Source organism: Diabrotica virgifera, chromosome 6 (genome assembly GCF_917563875.1).
Source record: "Diabrotica virgifera virgifera chromosome 6, PGI_DIABVI_V3a".
Classification (NCBI taxonomy): Eukaryota; Metazoa; Arthropoda; class Insecta; order Coleoptera; family Chrysomelidae; genus Diabrotica; species Diabrotica virgifera.
The window spans coordinates 15,591,726-15,607,049 of NC_065448.1; the positions used below are offsets into that span (position 1 = coordinate 15,591,726).

Sequence of the window (15,324 nt, forward strand, 5' to 3'; positions counted from 1 at the left end):
TCCAAGTTGCTTGAAAGACTTATCCTAAACAGAATAAATGCAGAAATAAATCCACAAAATTGGATCCCAGATCATCAGTTCGGATTTCGACAAAGCCATTCAACGATACAACAATGCCATCGCATAGTCAACGCCATCAACCAGTCACTTGAAAATCAGCAGTACTGCACAGCAGCCTTTATAGACATCAGTCAGGCTTTTGACAAAGTCTGGCATTCAGGCTTGTTATGCAAAATAAAAAGAATTCTCCCAGCAAGTTACTACAACCTACTGAAAGCCTACCTACACGAACGGCAGTTTAAAGTAAAAGTTAATGAAGAAGTCTCGGAATACAAGCCTATTCATTCTGGCGTACCACAAGGGAGCATACTAGGGCCATTATTGTACATACTATATACATATGACTTGCCTACAAATGATAAAACAACCATCGGGACATTTGCAGACGACACTGCTATTTTTGCCAAGCATGACGATCCTATTGCAGCAACACAAAATCTCCAAGAGCATCTAAACTCACTTGAAATATGGCTAAAGAAGTGGAAGTTTAAGGTAAACGAAACAAAATCATCCCATATAACATTCACTCTCCGGACTGGAACCTGCCCACCAGTAACCATCCATCAAATAAAAATACCACAAAGTAATCAAGTCAAATATCTAGGGCTACACTTTGACAATAAACTCAACTGGAAACACCATATAACAAAGAAAAGAATGCAACTTGACCTAAAAACCAAAGAACTTTACTGGCTCATTGGAAGAAAATCCCACCTTTCAATAGAAAACAAATTGCTAATATATAAAGCAGTGATAAAGCCAATCTGGACATATGGCATTGAACTGTGGGGCTGTGCTAGCAAATCCAATACTGTGATTATCCAGAGAGCGCAATCCAAGATACTTCGAGCAATAGTTAATGCACCATGGTATGTATCAAACCAAACTCTACACACAGATCTAAAAATTCCATATGTAACCGAAGTCATCCGAGAAAACAACAGAAAACACCACAACAAACTAGAAGACCATCCTAATCCACTACTTCATCCACTACTGCAACCTGTCCACAATAGAAGACTCAGAAGAAGCTGACCCTCCGACCTAAGAGGTAACTGAGGAAACATCGCTGGATGTTTACCTCTCCACGTTACCACACTTACAATAATTTAATTTAATGTAAGACCAACAAATTGACTTATAGATGTTTGTTTTATATCTGATTGTCAATAAAGGGAGATAATAAAAAAAATATGTCAAATATGCCAGAACCACATAAGCTCATTTTGAAGTAACTCAGATCTTGAAGAAGCTATGGTAATGTTTTTACTAGGTCGAACACCATAAAATGTGATATTTTGGTGTCTCAAGTGTGCGTAGTACGTAGCAAGCAAGAAACCTGATATGAAGCAATATTACGTTGGAGCTGCTCTTGAAAGGATTGTCATTGATATCTTGGTAAATGATGGTCGAATATTTTCCCAAGAAAGCCCTGGTCAAAATCAAAAACAAAGGTTGCTCACCTTGACCACCAACATGTTTAGCTGATAACAGATGATAATTCTGCTCGAGACGAACAGATTTGAGAAGAGTGGCAATGTGATGGAGATGCTCATATAAGATCATCCGAATATTCCTACATATAAGTTATCATCCGAATATCCCAGAAACATAAATTTAGGAGATATAAACGATGCTGGCTCCTCAGAGGGGTCGTACTTAAGTAGTAATTAAGTGAGTTCTTACCATTAACAATTTTTTCTTATTGAACAGTATTTATGACTTCATTTGATACAATTCCAAGTAAAAAATGTTTTAGTTCAGTTTTTAAGACTTTCTTATGTTTTAAAAACATTGTATATACCTTGTTGTAAGCTCTGCCATTTAAAACACTTCTATCCTGACCTTTTTCTTAGTTTTACTTATAATACCATTAAAATAGGCTTTATTCCGTAAGTGCGTATTAAAAATTGATTGAACACGATACCCACCACTTAAAAGTATAGATGAGAGCACACAGCAAGCAAGCGATATATAAAACAAACATAATTTAAACAAAACCTCTCCAGGTTCCTGTATACCAACCAACGCACTGACCTCTCCGCCGCCACTGACTCCATTGTGCGTCGCATCAGGGGGTACTGATCGAGTACTGCGTTGAAATGATCCACGGATAACGAAAATAAATTACAATAAGTCTCCGCCCTGACGGACGCCACTCTCCTGGCGTTTGTCAACAGGCAAATTTCACCGAAATAGGAACCGTCACTTAAGCTGGTTGCTACCTCACCGTTCGCCATCACGATGTCGACGATTCCCTCCTGTATGAAGTACATCTTGGAACCGATCGTTCCTTCTTTTATTATAATATCACCTAGAACAAACAAATACATCATTAAAATCACTACACAACAAAATCCGATCACAACTTTCAAATCATATGTCCCCTATCTGAAAACGATCATCAGCATTATGATATTATACTGTAACTTTCTTTAAATAAATTTGGTGGTTCGAATTCACAGTTCGGAATTATCTTATTACCTACCCCAAATCTAACAATCAGCCCTGTGATGTCTCACTGAAGTTATTGTGACGCTATTAGACGCTCTTAGGCCGCCGTAGATTCTGGCCTATTTATTATAATTCGAATATTGTAAACAAACCTTTCTTTTATTACCTCTAAATATCTTTTTTTTCAGACGCTCTGGAGAATTCTTTGACCTGTTTTGTAAACATATTGTTTAACCTTTTTTTTTCGAGATTAATCGATATGTTGTTTTCTTATTCGAATGATTTCCAGAACATTGTATTTTAGTATTTATGGGAGCAAAAATGTATGTTTACGGTAGTCTACTAAAGCTGCGGTTCTTGTGTGCCTAAAAAATAAATCACAAAAGTCACTCTAGCATAACATTATTTTTAACGTTTTGCACTAAGTTAATATAACTCTGACAGACAACTACTCTCTCAATATCTTTTAACATAAATTCCGTATGATCTATCGCTCACCGTTATGAGATGAGTTATTTCTCAGGAGTCAAAAAGGAAGTAAGTATTGTATTGTCTGACAAAGAGGAACTTTTGTAGACACAGTACAAATTGTAGCGAGAAAGAGTTATATGTTGATAGTCATTGTTAGAAAATGTTCTAACATAACGCTAATTAAATAAACAGAAGCTCGAATTCTGTCCTGTAGGGAACAAAGGCTTTTATTGATTTTAGGAAACATAAATCCAGTCGAGACAGCTTAAATCACACATGGTCATGTTAAGGATATAGATATTGTTCTTAATTTCGACCGAGCTTGTGGGAAACAGGATGTATCTTAGAATCGAATGTTTTCATAGTGCAAAGGTCCTTGTATCGCCGACTAAAAGGGAGGCCACCAGCGAGAAGCAGTGTTTTCTCGGAATTAGTTAAATTACATAAGGCAGATGTGTTTGTTTTGAAATAATCAAGGATTCGACGAATTTTATTAATATTATTATATAAGTAGAAATGTTCGAAATGAACGAATAATAAATGTATGTAAGCAGTACAATTTAAAGGTTAGCAATACATTCTTCCCACATAAGCGTATACATCAATATACGTGGACACGGCCATCACTTAATCAGAAGTCTATAATTGACTTTGTTATTACGAGACAAGTATCGAAGGAAGTGGTCAAAGACACAGTGGTAAGAAGAGGGGCTAATTGCGGGTCTGATCATCTTTTAGTACGGTCAGAAATAGTTTTTCCTTTCTTTAGGCAACAACACCCTTGCAATGCTCAAGGAAAAAGTAATGATATAAATATCCCACAATACAATATTCACCTCACTAGAGACGAGACTACTAAAAAGCTATATGAAAATAGACTTCAACAGCAGCTGGAGAATCGTGAAGTGGTGGACGACGTAGAAGAAGAATATAATAGTTTGTTAACAGCGTTACATCAAGCCGCCAATGAAGCCTTTGGACAAAAAAGTAAAACGAAATACAATCCGCTCTGGATGTGTCCTGAAATAGAAGATAAAATAAAAGAAAAGAACAAGCTTTATAATACTTGGCTATCAAATAGTACACAAGAAAATCGAATAAAATACAAAACCATCCAAAGGCAAGTTCGAAATGAAATAAAGAAATGCAAGAATGAAATGTGGTCTAGGAAGTGTGCTGAAGTAGAAAGCAAATTAGGTGGCACCCAATCGACAGAAGCCTGGAGACTATTACGAACGATGAAAACTAATAAAACAGATAGACGCCCATCCACAATCCGAACTCAAGACTGGAAAGAATACTATCAGGCCTTATTTAGTGAAGATCGACAAGAATTTATAAAGCAGGCGACACAGGTTGTACGTAGAGAAGAAGATAGCCTTATAATAACTGAGGCAGAACTAGTTAAAGCACTTAATTCGATGAAAAACGGCAGGGCTCCAGGCCCAGGAGGAATCATGACAGAGATGATTAAATATGGAGGGAAAATGCTTATAGAACGCTTAACTAAGTTAATGAATAGATGTGTTGCAACTAATTATTTTCCTCGAGAATGGAAAATATCCTACATTTCGAGCATCTACAAAAAGGGGAAACATAGTAATCCGTCTAATTACAGAGGCCTTAGTGTTAACAGTACTATTAGTAGACTATTTAGCAGAATAATAAAGAACAGATTAGACGTAGAGACAAGAGGGAGAATAAGTGAAGATCAAAGTGGTTTTACTGCGGGACGATCATGTGTGGACAACCTTTTCGTCATCCAACAACTTATAGAGAAAAGGACGAGCGTAAATGAAGAAACCCACATTGCCTTCATAGACTTGGAAAAGGCATATGACTCCGTCCCGAGAAACAAGTTGTGGCATGCCCTTGTTGAAATGAAAGTTAGTCCGGCTATTATACATATTATCAAATCATTGTACAGCGATAATGTGGGATATGTCAAGATTGGCACACAACTATCTGAAGGAATAAAAATAGAAAAAGGACTGAAGCAAGGGTGTAGCTTATCACCGTTGCTATTTAACATATACTTGGAAGTCGCTTTAAAAGAATGGAAAAGAAGTTGTGGACTAATGGGGATCATGATCGGAGATGACTGCCTGTTTAACATCCACTTTGCTGACGATCAAGCAGTACTGGCACAAGATTCGTATGACATGGAATTCATGTTAACTCGCCTGTATTCAACCTACAAAAAATGGGGCTTAAATATAAATATAGAAAAAACAGAATATCTAGTCGTGAATTCTGACGCCCAATTTGAAATCCTAATAACAGAGAATACATCAATTAAACAGGTTGAAGAATTCAAATATCTGGGAGCTGTAATAACCAAAGAAGGCCTAGGCAACAAAGAAATTCAAAGGCGAGTTGAACAAAGTAGGAAGGTAGTAGGTTGCTTGAATTCCGTGTGGTGGGATAAAAATATATCCAGAAATACAAAATTAAGAATAGGGAAGACATTTGTGGAATCGGTACTCATGTATGGAAGCGAAGTCTGGACATTAACAGCAGAGTCCAGAAGAAGGATCAATGCTGTGGAAATGGACTACATACGTAGAAGTGCTGGAATCTCCCGATTGGACAGAATACGTAACGAAGAAATAAGAAGAAGGATGCAGGCACACGATACAGCGGTAGACAGGCTCGAGAGGAGAAGCCTAAAATGGTTCGGTCACTTACTTAGAATGGACGACCAACGATGGCCAAAGAGACTCCTGAAATGGAAACCCCCAGGTAGGAAGAAAAGGGGAAGACCAAGACTATCCTGGAATGACACGATAAGGAAGGCCATGGAACACCGAGATTTGGAAGAGGAAGACGCCCAGGATAGAAATAGATGGCGGTTAGGTGTGGGGATGCGGCGTCAGCCGATATGATACCCCGTATATATATATATATATATATATATATAAGTAGAAATGATAATTATCATTTGCTACCAGCGAGAGGCCACCAGCGAGAAGCAGTGTTTTCTCGGAATTAGTTAAATTACATAAGGCAGATGTGTTTGTTTTGAAATAATCAAGGATTCGACGAATTTTATTAATATTATTATATAAGTAGAAATGATAATTATTATTTCTACTTATATAATAATATTAATAAAATTCGTCGCCTTAAAACACATCTGCCTTATGTAATTTAACTAATTCCGAGAAAACACTGCTTCTCGCTGGTGGCCTCCCTTTTAGTCGGCGATACAAGGACCTTTACACTATGAAAACATTCGATTCTATACATCCTGTTTCCCACAAGCTCGGTCGAAATTAAGAACAATATCTATATCCTTAACATGACCATGTGTGATTTAAGCTGTCTCGACTGGATTTATGTTTCCTAAAATCAATAAAAGCCTTTGTTCCCTACAGGACAGAATTCGAGCTTCTGTTTATTTCTGAAACGTAAATTAGACACGCATAGGACTTTGATAAATGAGTTCCCCTTCTTTTTGAGAAACCCGAAGGAAAGAAGAATCCTTATGTTTTAGTCGGTTTTCAGTATTTCAGTCTCTCAGTAACTTTTTAGCCACCCTGATGGCTAGACGTTCGCGTTTTTAACTCTACTCAGAATTTCTCTCGAATGATTACATTCTCACTTCACGGCTCGCATTTTCTCATTATCATTACTCGGTTTTTCACGCGAATTAATTATCTCACTCTTTATTAATCACATACTCGGCTCTTAACCTTCGGATGACCAAGCGGGGGAAATTGTGACCACAGCGTATGTTTTTCTTTAATAAATTCAAAAGTATTTTCAATTTTTAACTCATTATTTTTTTATTTGACTTATATCATTCTAGATATCCTCATATTTTGAAATAAAAAAAATCCCTATATTTTATGAATAAAAAATATATTCTGAAGTTGATGTTTAGTAAAATACCGTCTATATTGTGTAATTCCAAGTAGTTTTACGCTAATGACGTCGACTTTGCAAAGTAACAAGACACTTACTCAACATACACACTACACATGACACTAATACTCATGTTGTGACTGGCTGAATGACATAAAGTCCATGCCATAAAAAAAAGCAAAAAAGAAAAAAAACTTCATTTTTTTGTTAATTATCATTTTTGACATTTTTGACCTGGGGTCATTTTCCCCCCCTTGGTCATCCGTGTAACAAAAAATGGTTTGTAATCGGAAGGTTAAATCGCGGTTTACTTTACTATCAATTTTATGTACATAGCAAATGTATGTATGTTGTTTGTTTTTTGTTGTAGTAATCCCAATAATAATTATATTGTGTAGAACTTGTAAAATTTACAATTATTATTTAATAATAGTGATTGTGTTAAATAAAATAATTATCCCACACGTATTTGAATCATTTCAACACCGATTTACACCTTGCTTCGACTCGACAAAGATTATCAGAGTCTAATTATATCAACCACTATAGAAGCTGGTTCCCATCTTGTGTGAAGGACAAGAGGATTGATATTCACCAGGTCCATTTAACCACTGGTGAAGCATCCTGCACATAATTTGGATTTATTCGTAAACCACCAAGCTAATCGGTCGCGTTTATCGGTCAACTCTGAAAGTATTCTTGCGGCTCTCATCTTCGTATTACATTACACGGCTATTCACGCGAATGATTTCTTTCACTCTTTAAATCAGATGCTTGATTGACTCTTAAATCAAGATTTAATTTACTATCAATTCTATATACACAGCAAATGTATGTATGTTGTATGTGTTTTGTTGTAGCAAACACAATAATAATTATATTGTATAGTTCTTGTAAATAATAGTGATTGTGTTAAATAAAATAATTATGCCACACGTATTTGAATCATTTCAACACCGATTTACACCTTGCTTCGACTTGACAAAGAATATCAGAGTCTAATTATTATATCAACCACTATCGAATCTGGTTCCCATCTTGTGTGAAGGACAAGAGATATTCACCAGATCCTTTTACCATTGGTGAAGCGTCCTGCACAGTCTTGTAATTCAAAGAGTACCCAGTTTTAAATATCTTGGTTGCCATATTACTGAACAACTAGATCCAGATAAAGAGATAAAATGTAGAATCGAGATGGCCCGCATATTTTAAAAAATGAGGTCATTCTTCTGTAATGATAACTTGCAACTGCAACTTCGAAAGCGCATGATTAAATGTTACATTTGGTCAGTCCTCTTATACAATGTCGAAGCATAGACATTAAAAGTTTCCACCATTAATCGTTTGGAGGCTTTTGAAATGTGGTTGCACAAACGTACACTAAAAATACCATGGACGGCTATGTTGACAAATGTAGCAGTTCTTAAGAGAGCAAATGCTGCTCGCGAGCTGCTTGATAACATCAAATGTAAACATATGGCCTATTTTGGACACGTAGTAAGGGGACAGTTTTGTCATGTTAATCGCCAACGTCAAGGGGACTTGATATGGTACGTTAAAAAGAAAGAGATAAAGCTCCGGGAGCGAACCATGGCCGGTGACAAATGCTGTCTTCTGTTGTACACCCATCTAATCTTTACGCAGACAGGGTTTCCCTCACTCACCGGCCATGGTTTGCTCTGGGAGCTGTAGAAAAAACAGTACTTAAAATCCCTGGATGTTTATAGATTTAAACTTAGTATCTCTTGATTTTATCTTCGACATTAATTTGTCTTTTGTATAAGTTTTAAAAGTGTGTTACTGTTCTATTTTTAAATTAGCTCTGCAATCGGTACATAGTTCGCAAATATTTTACTGCTTTCCATACTTTTTCTGCCTTTACACGGCAAATTACGTGTAATAAAATTCACACTGGTATAAACATTACTAGAATGTCATTCTACTTGATAATGTCATTATTAACTTTAAAGAGATGGCTTTTGAATGTTCTTGGATAACTGTTATTTGTATAATTGCAAAGTATTAATTCAGTTAATAAATCTGATAATTTTTTCACTAACTGTGTCTTCAGTGATTGTAATAATTTATATGTATAACAAAAACTACCTAATACTCAATCGAGAAAAGGGGAAAAGTGTTAAAGTGATTTTTTAATAATATATTGTTATTATGCAACGCTTACAATTTTGAACATCTTTAACAAAAAAATACTTGGATCATAGAATATATCCTGATGTATTCTCTCCTTCGATCTTCCATAAATAATAAACAATAAATAACTTTTTATTAAGTTCACGTTTTAAATCAATTATTTATCAAATACATTATCAATATATTATTTTTTGCACGATTGATAATTTTTGACTGTTTACCGTGACAGATTTTACGTCAGTAGGTGACATTTACTAGCAACTCGACGGTAAGTAATCCAACTCGACGGTAAGTACTCCAACTCGACGGTAAGCAATTCCCTTACCGTCGAGTTAAAAAATCTCTTAATTTTAATTTATTTTTTGAAAGAATAAAGAAAACTAACGAATTATTTATTAATATTGAAACTTATGGTACGATTTGTTAAATTATTTAATGAAATCCCACTTGTTTGGGCTGTGGTTTCACTTCTAACAGAAACTCCTGCAGAATCGCATACATTAGTAGTATTACTAGTATTGCACAATATTTTTTCGGCAAAATCTATTTTATTTTGAAGAGAATCTTCTACAGAGCTTTCTGCCACTGTCGATGAATGCCAACCTCCATGACGCTTTAATCCGAGGACATCAACACCTTTATTAGCCAAAAGCTTTGCTGATGTCCTCCTGAACGAATGATCAGTATAGTTCTCGGGATTAGGCAAATTTAAGAATTTGGCAATTTGAGAAGGCCAGCCCCCGATTGTCCCTTTCCCTATTACTTGAGCACAACATTTTCCTTTGGCGTATCTTAAGAACAAATGATTTGATTTTACTTGTAATGGACGAAGTTTTATATACTTTTGCAGAATTTCTAAATATGGAATTTTATCGTCTGGTTTATTAACGACTGTAAAAGTACGCTGGATGTTCGTTTTTGTATTGGGTACTTTTACAATCATTAAACCATCGGTTTGTTGGATGTCATTCATAGTAATATTATATAATTCTTCTCTTCTACAGGCACCAGATATTCCCAATATCATTGCGACCTACAAATTATGAAAAAATCTTCATTAGAGTATTTCTTTTACCTAAACTAGCTTATATTACCTTGTGAACAAGAAATTCTTCATCCGGTGCTTCCATCAGAAATTTTTCAATTGCTCCCGTGTAAAAATGCTCGCTTTCTTAGGCCTATAGCCAACATTTTTTCTCTTCAAATACGCGATCAAAGTTGAAAACTTGGAAATATCAATGCCATCATAAAGAAAAACAGTGGATTTAATCATTGAATATTCTGCCCAGAGGCTTCCAGGAGCTTTCAACTGCATATGTCTTTGAACGAAATATGCCAATAGAGTCTTTTCTTCGATTCTTAAATTCTTGCCTTCGCACCATTTTTTAAAACTTTGGTAGGTATTTTGATAACGGATTTTGGATTTAAGTACAAATTGTACTTAAAATTATTGACAACTAAATAAAAACTCAATTCTCCATTGTTGTTATGCACCCTAGTTACTACCTAACAACCAAAGTATCTATCTTGATAAAATGAATGAAACTAGTCAATATGACAAAAATGTTTAATTTTATAATTTATAATGGTATCAATCGTGCAAAAAACGTTATAAGCATGTCGAACGTTAAGGGTAACCGATCTCAGACAATAATTGGAGTCGTCGCTCCGCTCCTCCTCCAAACAATTGTCTTCGATCGGTATAAAACCCTTACCGTTCTCCATACTTAATCAACAACTCAAAATATTCCCGATGCCTTGTCAAATATTTAAAACTGTCACTGTCTTGTCATCATATTCTATTTGACTCAGTGCGTTGTATGACAAAGATAGCGAATGTTCAATTAGGAAAATATCATCACGGACATGGTGTCCATTTTTTTTTCGAATCCTGGAAAAACTAATAAATACTTTTTTCTACAATCACTTGATAAAGAAGACTTTTTCGCTTGTCAATGGCAACGAAAAGTTGATGTTTACTGAGTACCGTCACTTTATCGCTCTAGCGCGTATAGTTTGATTTTACGCTCGTTGTTCGTAGCAACCGTACAACCATAAAATACAAACACATTGAACATTCAAACTGAAAGATATAAAAGTTAATGTTATGACATTATAATGACAGATAAAAAATAGTTACAATAAAGTTAATGATTTAAAAATAGTTTGTAAACGTAGTTTGTTTAAAAAACGTTGTATGTACTCGTATTACAAGCGCAAAGTGACATAATTGCTTTCGAGTAATTACCGCTCTCCGCTACGAGTCGAGCGGTACCTCTACATAAATAACTCTTAAAAAATTTAAACGCAGAATGAAAGACTAAATTATTATCGAGGGCCGAAAGTTCCATAGAATAAATAAAAAGTTTCTTTTGAATAAGATATTTAAAATTAAAAATCACACTACATTTTCTCTTAGTTTTCACCCCTGTAGCTGTAATTTATTAAAATAAACATTATAAAAGCTTTCAGGGACTTTCGGCCCTCTGTAAGAACGTAATCTTTCATTCTGCGTTTAAATTTTTCAAAAATACTTATTAGTTTTCTCAGGATTCGAAAAAAATGAATCCCCATTTGAATAGCATTGCAGCCGAAAATACGTACCCATCCCCTTATTGTTATTATTACCTACGTGTTTTTAATTGTTATTTTAGGTCTATGTTTTTGATATTTCTAATTTTGTGCTATTCTATATTTGATAATAAATTTGATTTACTAAATTAATAAAATACCGCGCAAGATCCTGGGACAACCTGAAGCATCGTTGAAATTCAAAAACGGTAACTTCACATATAACGTCGCGTTATAAAGTGACAGTTGATAGATCAGATAACTCAAGTATTAAAGCAAGTAGTTAAGTTAAATACACTACCAAGAAATTAATGCATGACTTAAAAAATGAGTCATTTTTGATGCCTCGAATTTCCTAAACCTGTTAATATAGCTGTAATTATATTGTTGCTGACAAGTAAATTGTCATTGTATAACGTGTGCACCAATCAAACTATGTTTTTTTCTCAATGTTTACCACACCCTGTGGAATATTCTAGCATTTATAAATTACCGAAATTAAAACCCAACGATCGGCTCAGGTTTTCTCAACATTGTGTTTTTTGGTTCATTCGCTTATTAGTCCAGGGCGCATCTGTTTTGAGATGGACGTTGAGAGGTGACTCAAATTTTTTTGCAGAAATTGCTTGAAAATAAATCAAATAATAATATTTGAGTTATCCTCCCTCTCAAAAAGGTCCGGAACATTGTTTAAATAATCAAAATGTCAAAAATTGAAGGAAAAATTCGATTTTTTTCTACTTTTTTTGATTATAACTTTAAAAGTATTCATTTCCGAGAAAAGTTGTACTAACATAAAAGTTGCGTAACTAAATTTCCTACAATATAGAATTGGTTATAAAATTTAAAAAATAGTCACCCTAGTTGCAAAATAGCAATATTTGCGAAAAAACAATACAAAAACAAGTATTCGCATTTTACGTTTTTCAAACCATTTATGCTACACTAAGGACCTTCATATTTCACCCAGAAAAACTTTATGATACAATAAAACAATACTAAATTTCTTTAAGATCGGTTTAATAGATTTTGCAAAATAAATTTTGCAATCCAGCTTTCGCAAAAAAAATTCATTTTTTCAAAATGTTACAGGACTGAAAATAAAGCAGATAGCAAGTTGATTTTTTTTTGCTTATAGAAATTTACTGTAACTTTTATTTGCAATTTTCAAAATTAAAATCGATTAATTATCACGGCGTCAGAAAATTTTTGAAATAAAAATAATTTTGGTGCTACGCGCAGGACAGCGGTGTTCGATTCACACAAGTTGATTTCTTCCAATTTTCTCCAATCTTTATATAAGTAATATATTATTTTCTTACTCTATATTTTGTTGTATTTTAATATTTTAATTCCACAAAACAAACTAATTTTATTATTGTTTGTGAAATATTGTTTAAACAATTGCATATGTTTAAAAATAATAAACTTTTATTATTTAAGTTAAAATATATGAACAAAGAAAGTTTTTGCTAATAAAAGTGTTATTTCAAAGGATAGAGTAGGTGTTTTTATTTTGCAATAAACAAATTTATTTATTTATATCGAAATGTAATAAAAATTAAAATGTATCAATCATTATCAAAGGTCATTGCAATGCCCAATCAGAGCAAACTATCCGCTGTCCTGCGCGTAGCACCAATAATTAATGTTTATTTAAAAAAAATTCCTGACAGCCGTGGTGTTAATCGATTTTAATTTTTCAAAATTGCAAATGAAAAGTACAGTACACTTCTATATGCAAAAAAATTTTCAACTTGCTATCTGCTTTATTTTCAGTCCTGTAACATTTTGAAAAAATGAATTTTTTTTGCGAAAGCTGGATTGTAAAATTTATTTTGCAAAATCTGTTAAACTGATCTTAAAGAAATTTACAGTGTTGTTTTACTGTATCATAAAGTTTTTCTGGGTGAAATATGAAGGTCCTAAGTGTAGCATAAATGGTTTGAAAAACGTAAAATACAAATACTTGTTTTTGTATGTTTTTTTCACAATTATTGCTATTTTGCAACAAGGGTGACTATTTTTTAAATTTTTAACCAATTCAATATTGTAGGAAATTTAATTAAGCAACTTTTATGTTAGTACAACTTTTCTCGGAAATGAATACTTTTAAAGTTATAATCAAAAAACCAAGAAAAAAATCGAATTTTTCCTTAATTTTTTGACATTTTGATTATTTAAACAATGTTCCGGACCTTTTTGAGAGGGAGGATAACTCAAATATTATTATTTGATTTATTTTCAAGCAATTTCTGCAAAAAAATTTGAGTCACCTCTCAACGTCCAAATGTACTAATATTTTTACAGATGGGCCCTGTTAGGTACTTTAACAACTAGCCATGTTCTTCACCAATACAGGGTGTTTCTTTCTTAAATAAGTGCGACAAACCTTAAGGGGTAAACGTCAGGAAAAAAGTTTGAGGATAAAGAGACTTGGTGGTGGTCAACCGAAGTTCAAGGAAAAATAAAAGAGAAGGGAAAATTATATAAAAAGTGGCAAGAAACCAGATCCAGCACAGATCTTCAAAACTATATGGTCGCGAACAAGGAAGCGAAAGCAGCAGTAGCAAAAGCTAAAGCAGAAGCGTATTCAAACCTATACGATCAACTTGATACCAGGGAAGGCGAAACGAAGATATATAAAATAGCCAAATAGAGAGCAAAGAAAGCAAAAGATTTTAATCAGATTAGATGTATCCGAGATGAAAATAATAAAATACTAGTTCACGAAAAGGATGTCAAAAAGAGATGAAGAAAGTACTTTTACAGCTTATTAAATGAAGAATTTGACGGACAGCCTGTGGAGTCAACGGAGACAGTAGCAGCAATGGTCACCAAAATAACAAACGAGGAAGTGGCTCAAGCGCTTCAAAAAATAAAGAAAGGAAAAGCGGTAGGACCAGATGATATTCCTGGGGAAGTATGGAAAGCATTGGGAGAGACAGGAACAAGGTGGCTAGCAGGTTTATTTTATAGAATTATGGAAGTTGGACAAATGCCAGACGAATGGAAAAGCAGTATACTAGTACTTGTCTACAAAAACAAGGGAGATATACAGCAGTGTACAAACTACAGGGCTATAAAACTGCTTAGCCACACCATGAAAATATGGGAGAGAGTAATTGATAGGCGGATACCTGAAGAGAGCGACATATCCGAGAATCAATTTGGCTTTATGCAGGGCAGATCAACAACAGACGCAATTTTCATTATAAGGCAGTTGATATGGAAAAATACAGGAGTAAAGAAACAGACGCTCATATGGTATTCATTGATCTTGAGAAAGCATATGATAGAGTTCCTCGAGAGATTCTGTGGTGGGCACTCAATAAGAAAGGAGTCCCTGGTGCATATGTCAAGATTGTGAGGGATATGTATGAGGGAGTAACGACTAGTGTTAGGACAGGTGTGGGAGAGACTGATAAATTTCATGTGAAAGTACGATTGCACCAAGGCTCGGTGCTTAGTCCGTATTTATACTCATTAGTTTTGGACCAGATAACAGCGAAACTACAGGGTAACATTCCATGGTGCTTAATGTATGCTGATGATGTCATGTTAGTAGGAAATAGTGAAAGAGACTTAGAACAAACACTGGAACAGTGAACACGAGCTCTGGAGGAAAAAGGTTTAAAACTTAGTAGGACAAAGACAGAGTATTTGGACTGTTCATTTAAAGATGGAGTTACTACAAATAAAATGGTATCTTTGGATGGTGAACTGATTGTAAAAAGCAATAGTTTTAAG

At 34.4% G+C, this 15,324-nt stretch overlaps 1 protein-coding gene across 2 annotated transcripts in view; it reads right to left on the reverse strand.

The window, feature by feature from the left end:
* The window catches only part of LOC114325370 (potassium/sodium hyperpolarization-activated cyclic nucleotide-gated channel 2), a 571,529-nt gene that overhangs the window by 47,081 nt on the left and 509,124 nt on the right, over positions 1-15,324 (reverse strand). For both annotated transcript variants that reach the window (XM_050653526.1, XM_050653525.1), the window contains one exon: positions 2,098-2,374. In XM_050653526.1, coding sequence (XP_050509483.1) covers positions 2,098-2,374 — 277 coding nt within the window. The remainder of the gene's footprint in view (positions 1-2,097; positions 2,375-15,324) is intronic.